The 7500-nt window shown below is 46.1% G+C and overlaps 3 protein-coding genes across 29 annotated transcripts in view; 1 reads left to right on the forward strand and 2 right to left on the reverse strand.

Moving 5' to 3' along the window:
* The window catches only part of LOC120545317, a 376621-nt gene that overhangs the window by 315323 nt on the left and 53798 nt on the right, over positions 1–7500 (forward strand). The window lies entirely within an intron of this gene.
* LOC120545298 (extensin-like) lies at positions 3604–5928 on the reverse strand. 27 transcript variants are annotated; one of them, XM_039779519.1, is made up of 7 exons: positions 5849–5928; positions 5505–5693; positions 5373–5441; positions 4903–4996; positions 4492–4619; positions 4108–4300; positions 3604–3887 (listed from the first exon to the last, which is right to left on the reverse strand). In XM_039779519.1, exons 1-7 carry the CDS (start codon positions 5911–5913, stop codon positions 3759–3761), a joined length of 867 nt encoding a protein of 288 aa, XP_039635453.1. In that variant the 5' UTR covers positions 5914–5928; the 3' UTR covers positions 3604–3758. The 27 variants fall into 27 exon arrangements, with proteins under 27 accessions (XP_039635453.1, XP_039635452.1, XP_039635464.1 ...); XM_039779518.1 differs by having other exon boundaries at positions 5373–5422; positions 5486–5693; XM_039779530.1 differs by lacking the exon at positions 5849–5928 and having other exon boundaries at positions 5373–5485; positions 5530–5573; positions 5618–5752.
* wu:fi75a02 (proline-rich protein 14) overlaps positions 6031–7500 on the reverse strand; it is a gene marked incomplete at its 5' end in the record, with an annotated part of 16896 nt that continues 15426 nt past the window's right edge. The window contains 3 exon segments of the mRNA XM_039779506.1: positions 6031–6346; positions 7089–7160; positions 7263–7351. Coding sequence (XP_039635440.1) covers positions 6070–6346; positions 7089–7160; positions 7263–7351 — 438 coding nt within the window. The 3' untranslated portion in view covers positions 6031–6069.

Genomic DNA, 7500 nt, shown 5'->3' on the forward strand with positions numbered 1-7500 from the left:
TTTTATATAGACCTTAGTGGTCCCCTAATACTGTATCTGAAGTCTCTTTATATAGACCTTAGTGGTCCTCTAATACTGTATCTGAAGTCTCTTTTATATAGACCTTAGTGGTCCCCTAATACTGTATCTGAAGTCTCTTTATATAGACCTTAGTGGTCCTCTAATACTGTATCTGAAGTCTCTTTTATATAGACCTTAGTGGTCCCCTAATACTGTATCTGAAGTCTCTTTATATAGACCTTAGTGGTCCCCTAATACTGTATCTGAAGTCTCTTTATATAGACCTTAGTGGTCCCCTAATACTGTATCTGAAGTCTCTTTATATAGACCTTAGTGGTCCTCTAATACTGTATCTGAAGTCTCTTTTATATAGACCTTAGTGGTCCCCTAATACTGTATCTGAAGTCTCTTTATATAGACCTTAGTGGTCCTCTAATACTGTATCTGAAGTCTCTTTTATATAGGCCTTAGTGGTCCCCTAATACTGTATCTGAAGTCTCTTTATATAGACCTTAGTGGTCCCCTAATACTGTATCTGAAGTCTCTCTTTTATATAGGCCTTAGTGGTCCCCTAATACTGTATCTGAAGTCTCTTTTATATAGACCTTAGTGGTCCCCTAATACTGTATCTGAAGTCTCTTTTATATAGACCTTAGTGGTCCCCTAATACTGTATCTGAAGTCTCTTTAATATAGACCTTAGTGTTCCCCTAATGCTGTATCTGAAGTCTCTTTATATAGACCTTAGTGGTCCCTAATACTGTATCTGAAGTCTCTTTTATATAGACCTTAGTGGTCCCCTAATACTGTATCTGAAGTCTCTTTTATATAGACCTTAGTGGTCCCCTAATACTGTATCTGAAGTCTCTTTTATATAGACCTTAGTGGTCCCCTAATACTGTATCTGAAGTCTCCTTTATATAGACCTTAGTGGTCCCCTAATACTGTATCTGAAGTCTCTTTTATATAGACCTTAGTGGTCCCCTAATACTGTATCTGAAGTCTCTTTATATAGACCTTAGTGGTCCTCTAATACTGTATCTGAAGTCTCTTTTATATAGGCCTTAGTGGTCCCCTAATACTGTATCTGAAGTCTCTTTATATAGACCTTAGTGGTCCCCTAATACTGTATCTGAAGTCTCTTTTATATAGGCCTTAGTGGTCCCCTAATACTGTATCTGAAGTCTCTTTTATATAGACCTTAGTGGTCCCCTAATACTGTATCTGAAGTCTCTTTTATATAGACCTTAGTGGTCCCCTAATACTGTATCTGAAGTCTCTTTTATATAGACCTTAGTGGTCCCCTAATACTGTATCTGAAGTCTCTTTATATAGACCTTAGTGGTCCCTAATACTGTATCTGAAGTCTCTTTTATATAGACCTTAGTGGTCCCCTAATACTGTATCTGAAGTCTCTTTTATATAGACCTTAGTGGTCCCCTAATACTGTATCTGAAGTCTTTTTATATAGACCTTAGGTGGTCCCCTAATACTGTATCTGAAGTCTCTTTTAGACCTTAGTGGTCCCCTAATACTGTATCTGAAGTCTCTTTTTATATAGACCTTAGTGGTCCCCTAATACTGTATCTGAAGTCTCTTTTAGACCTTAGTGGTCCCCTAATACTGTATCTGAAGTCTCTTTTATATAGACCTTAGTGGTCCCCTAATACTGTATCTGAAGTCTCTCTTTTATATAGACCTTAGTGGTCCCCTAATACTGTATCTGAAGTCTCTTTTATATAGACCTTAGTGGTCCCCTAATACTGTATCTGAAGTCTCTTTTATATAGACCTTAGTGGTCCCCTAATACTGTATCTGAAGTCTCTTTTATATAGGCCTTAGTGGTCCCCTAATACTGTATCGAAGTCTCTTTTATATAGGCCTTAGTGGTCCCCTAATACTGTATCTGAAGTCTCTTTTATATAGACCTTAGTGGTCCCCTAATACTGTATCTGAAGTCTCTTTTATATAGACCTTAGTGGTCCCCTAATACTGTATCTGAAGTCTCTTTTATATAGGCCTTACTGGTCCCCTAATACTGTATCTGAAGTCTCTTTTATATAGACCTTAGTGGTCCCCTAATACTGTATCTGAAGTCTCTTTTATATAGACCTTAGTGGTCCCCTAATACTGTATCTGAAGTCTCTTTTATATAGACCTTAGTGGTCCCCTAATACTGTATCTGAAGTCTCTTTTATATAGGCCTTAGTGGTCCCCTAATACTGTATCTGAAGTCTCTTTTATATAGACCTTAGTGGTCCCCTAATACTGTATCTGAAGTCTCTTTTATATAGACCTTAGTGGTCCCCTAATACTGTATCTGAAGTCTCTTTTATATAGACCTCGTAGTGGTCCCCTAATACTGTATCTGAAGTCTCTTTTATATAGGCCTTAGTGGTCCCCTAATACTGTATCTGAAGTCTCTTTTATATAGACCTTAGTGGTCCCCTAATACTGTATCTGAAGTCTCTTTTATATAGACCTTAGTGGTCCCCTAATACTGTATCTGAAGTCTCTTTTATATAGACCTTAGTGGTCCCCTAATACTGTATCTGAAGTCTCTTTTATATAGACCTTAGTGGTCCCCTAATACTGTATCTGAAGTCTCTTTTATATAGACCTTAGTGGTCCCCTAATACTGTATCTGAAGTCTCTTTTATATAGACCTTAGTGGTCCTCCTAATACTGTATCTGAAGTCTCTTTTATATAGACCTTAGTGGTCCCTTATACTGTATCTGAAGTCTCTTTTATATAGACCTTAGTGGTCCCCTAATACTGTATCTGAAGTCTCTTTTATATAGGTCTTAGTGGTCCCCTAATACTGTATCTGAAGTCTCTTTTATATAGACCTTAGTGGTCCTCTAATACTGTATCTGAAGTCTCTTTTATATAGACCTTAGTGGTCCCCTAATACTGTATCTGAAGTCTCTTTATATAGACCTTAGTGGTCCCCTAATACTGTATCTGAAGTCTCTTTATATAGACCTTAGTGGTCCCCTAATACTGTATCTGAAGTCTCTTTTATATAGACCTTAGTGGTCCCCTAATACTGTATCTTAAGTCTCTTTTATATAGACCTTAGTGGTCCCCTAATACTGTATCTGAAGTCTCTTTATATAGACCTTAGTGGTCCCCTAATACTGTATCTGAAGTCTCTTTATATAGACCTTAGTGGTCCCCTAATACTGTATCTGAAGTCTCTTTATATAGACCTTAGTGGTCCCCTAATACTGTATCTGAAGTCTCTTTTATATAGACCTTAGTGGTCCCCTAATACTGTATCTGAAGTCTCTTTTATATAGACCTTAGTGGTCCCCTAATACTGTATCTGAAGTCTCTTTTATATAGACCTTAGTGGTCCCCTAATTGTATCTGAAGTCTCTTTTATATAGACCTTAGTGGTCTCCTAATACTGTATCTGAAGTCTCTTTTATATAGACCTTAGTGGTCCCCTAATACTGTATCTGAAGTCTCTTTTATATAGACCTTAGTGGTCCCCTAATACTGTATCTGAAGTCTCTTTTATATAGACCTTAGAGAAACATGACAGATGGTTTTATCAAAGCTAATAATAATAATAATAATAATAATTAAGAGACAAACTTCAGTGAGCAGAAACAAACTTTATTGTTTCAAAAATAGAAACATTGTCAGCAGAAATATATATATTACACTTTAAAGTACTAATACTCAGAGTACTCGGAGTACTCGGAGTTCTACAGTGAAGTCTTTTCATATTTTGGGAATCAAAAGTAAAATTAAAGTCCTGTGGTGTCACAAGGTCTCTGAGTCATGATGTGGGAGGGGCCTATGACGTGGTGTGGGAGGGGCCTATGACGCATGATGTGGGAGGGGCCTATGACGTGGTGTGGGAGGGGCATCCTGATGTGGGAGGGGCCTATGATGCACGATATGGGAGGGGCCTATGACGCATGCTGTGGGAGGGGCCTATGACATGTGGTGTGGGAGGGGCCTATGACGCATGATGTGGGAGGGGCCTATGATGCATGATGTGGGAGGGGCCTATAATGCATGATGTGGGAGGGGGTATCTTGATGTGGGAGGGGCCTATGACATATGGTGTGGGAGGGGCCTATGATGCATGATGTGGGAGGGGCCCATGATGCATGATGTGGGAGGGGCATCCTGATGTGGGAGGGGCCCATGATGCATGATGTGGGAGGGGCATCCTGATGTGGGAGGGGCCCATGATGCATGATGTGGGAGGGGCCCATGATGCATGATGTGGGAGGGGCATCCTGATGTGGGAGGGGCCCATGATGCATGATGTGGGAGGGGCCTATGACATGTGGTGTGGGAGGGGCCTATGACGCATGATGTGGGAGGGGCCTATGATGCATGATGTGGGAGGGGCCTATAATGCATGATGTGGGGGAGGGGGTATCTTGATGTGGGAGGGGCCTATGACATGTGGTGTGGGAGGGCCCCATGATGCATGAGTGGGAGGGGGCATCCTGATGTGGGAGGGGCCCATGATGCATGATGTGGGAGGGGCATCCTGATGTGGGAGGGGCCCATGACGCATGATGTGGGAGGGGCCTATGATGCATGATGTGGGAGGGGCCTATAATGCATGATGTGGGAGGGGGTATCTTGATGTGGGAGGGGCCCATGATGCATGATGTGGGAGGGGCCCATCATGCATGATGTGGGAGGGGCATCCTGATGTGGGAGGGGCCCATGATGCATGATGTGGGAGGGGCCCATGATGCATGATGTGGGAGGGGCATCCTGATGTGGGAGGGGGCCCATGATGCATGATGTGGGAGGGCCTATGACATTGGTGTGGGAGGGGCCTATGACGCATGATTTGGGAGGGAGCCTATGATGCATGATGTGGGAGGGGCCTATAATGCATGATGTGGGAGGGGGTATCTTGATGTGGGAGGGGCCTATGACATGTGGTGTGGGAGGGGCCCATGATGCATGATGTGGGAGGGGCATCCTGATGTGGGAGGGGCCCATGATGCATGATGTGGGAGGGGCATCCTGATGTGGGAGGGGCCCATGACGCATGATGTGGGAGGGGCCTATGATGCATGATGTGGGAGGGGCCTATAATGCATGATGTGGGAGGGGGTATCTTGATGTGGGAGGGGCCCATGATGCATGATGTGGGAGGGGCCCATGACGCATGATGTGGGAGGGGCATCCTGATGTGGGAGGGGGCCCATGACGCATGATGTGGGAGGGGCCTATGATGCATGATGTGGGAGGGGCCTATAATGCATGATGTGGGAGGGTATCTTGATGTGGGAGGAGGGGCCCATGATGCATGATGTGGGAGGGGCCCATCATGCATGATGTGGGAGGGGGGCATCCTGATGTGGGAGGGGCCCATGATGCATGATGTGGGAGGGGCCCATGATGCATGATGTGGGAGGGGCCCATCATGCATGATGTGGGAGGGGCATCCTGATGTGGGAGGGGCCCATGATGCATGATGTGGGAGGGGCATCCTGATGTGGGAGGGGCATCCTGATGTGGGAGGGGCCCATGATGCATGATGTGGGAGGGGCATCCTGATGTGGGAGGGGCCCATGATGCATGATGTGGGAGGGGCATCCTGATGTGGGAGGGGCCCATGATGCATGATGTGGGAGGGGCCCATCATGCATAATGTGGGAGGGGCCTCCTGGTGTGGGAGGGGCCTGTGGTGTGGCAGGGGCATCCTGATGTGGGAGGGGCCCATGATGCATAATGTGGGAGGGGCCTCCTGGTGTGGGAGGGGCCTATGATGTGGGAGGGGCCTCTGGTGTGGGAGGGGCCTATGACATGTGGTGTGGGAGGGGCCTATGATGCATGATGTGGGAGGGGCCCATCATGCATAATGTGGGAGGGGCCTCCTGGTGTGGGAGGGGCCTCCTGAATGTTAAAAACTGTTAAAAACATTATTATTAAATACTTCAGAAGTTTCACATTTTAAAAACAGCCTAAACTGTAAAAAAAAATATCCAAACAAAGTAAAAAGCCGCTTCAGACCCAGGGTAACCATGGTAACGCAGCGGTAGCAGCGAGCAGCCTCCAGTCAGCTGACAGGAAGTGATGTCACAGGTCCAGGCCCTGCTGCGTCAGGAAGTCTTCCAGCGCGCTGAGTCGCTGCAGCAGCATCACGTCAGCGTCTGCGTCCTCTCCGTCCCCGTTGCCGTGGCGCCGCGCCGCCACCCGCTTCCTGGGCGCCATGGCAACAGGAAGTCCCGCCCTCTTCCTCTTCCGCGGCTGCGTGAAGTCGGGGAAGAGGAGGAGCCTGCGCCTTCTCTGCTGGCCAATCAGGAGCAGCGCTCCGTCCTTCTCCCGAGGCTCCTCGAAGATCGTTTCCAGACTCCTGCAGGCGACACAGAGGCATGCTGGGAGATGTAGTTTACACTAGTCTGATCAGGCGACACAGAGGCATGCTGGGAGATGTAGTTTACACTAGTCTGATCAGGCGACACAGAGGCATGCTGGGAGATGTAGTTTCAGGAGCCATAACGTGACTTAGCTGTTTAGGTTTAATGACTAATGTTAACTAGCATGTTAGTGATCAGTAATTAGCCTGTGCCTAAATGATGTTGTGTTCACTGACAAAGTGTGATTCTTGTGTCAAAAATATGTTCAGCCTCGCCTATGTCTTCGTCTTGCTCAGATGACTGTTGCCATGTCACCAGCGGCATATAAAGGTCTACGAGGAAACTGGACTGCGGCTGGTTTAGACCTGCTTTAAGAGGCGGAGAGTTTCCCCCGCAGAATAGAGGCGTGCTCCTACTGACAGTCTTTGTAAATACCACGGAATATATAATTAGGGGCACTTTGAGCTTATCCTCCCACCTTTTTGGGTGGAACTCCCACTTTCCCCACGACCCTCCCACGAACGTATATTGAAAGCGCAACTTGTCTCTTCTCGCTCATGTGGCGACAATCTGCGATTTTACCCAAGTGCGCCCCGTTTGTAAATATGCCGCATCGGTTACGTCCGTCTTTGCGACCAATTAGCGCCTGGAAACAAGCGCAAACGGCTTGATAAATCTAGCCCAGAGAGTCTTCCTGCAGGGCCACCCAGAGGCATGCTGGGAGATGTAGTTTCTAACCTGTTGGTGGAGGGGGATTTGTAGTTCTTGTTGGTGTAAATCTCCTCCAGACTGAACTCCTTCTTCTTTAACCTGAAGACAGAAATACATTTTAATATTTGGACCTTCTCACTCCGTGTTTCTCTTTGTATCACCCCCACCCCTCCTGACCTTTGACCCCCCCCCTCTCCTGACCTTTTGACCTTTGGTAGTCCCATCGGGGTCAGCGGCGTTTCCCGCGGCGACGCCCGGCGGATTCGTATCTGAGAGACTCGTTTCCCTCGCTGAAGAGAAACAGAAACAGAGAAGCATCAGGAACAAGATCTCCTAAAGACCTCATCAGGAACAAGATCTCCTAAAGACCTCATCAGGAACAAGATCTCCTAAAGACCTAAAGACCTCATCAGGAACAAGATCTCCTAAAGACCTAAAG

This window comes from Perca fluviatilis, chromosome 17, assembly GCF_010015445.1.
Source record: "Perca fluviatilis chromosome 17, GENO_Pfluv_1.0, whole genome shotgun sequence".
NCBI lineage: Eukaryota > Metazoa > Chordata > Actinopteri > Perciformes > Percidae > Perca > Perca fluviatilis.

Bases quoted from the DNA above. Each gene is read 5' to 3' on its own strand.
- LOC120545298 (XM_039779513.1), bottom strand. From the start codon at position 5,913: ATGTTTTTAACAGTTTTTAACATTCAGGAGGCCCCTCCCACACCAGGA. The intron at 5,694-5,848 runs GCATGATGGGCC...CTCCCACATCAG, and splicing joins GGAGGCCCCTCCCACATTAT to GATGCCCCTGCCACACCACA. The intron at 3,899-4,118 runs GCCCCTCCCACA...CGTGCATCATAG, and splicing joins TCCCACATCATGCATCATGG to GCCCCTCCCACATCAGGATG.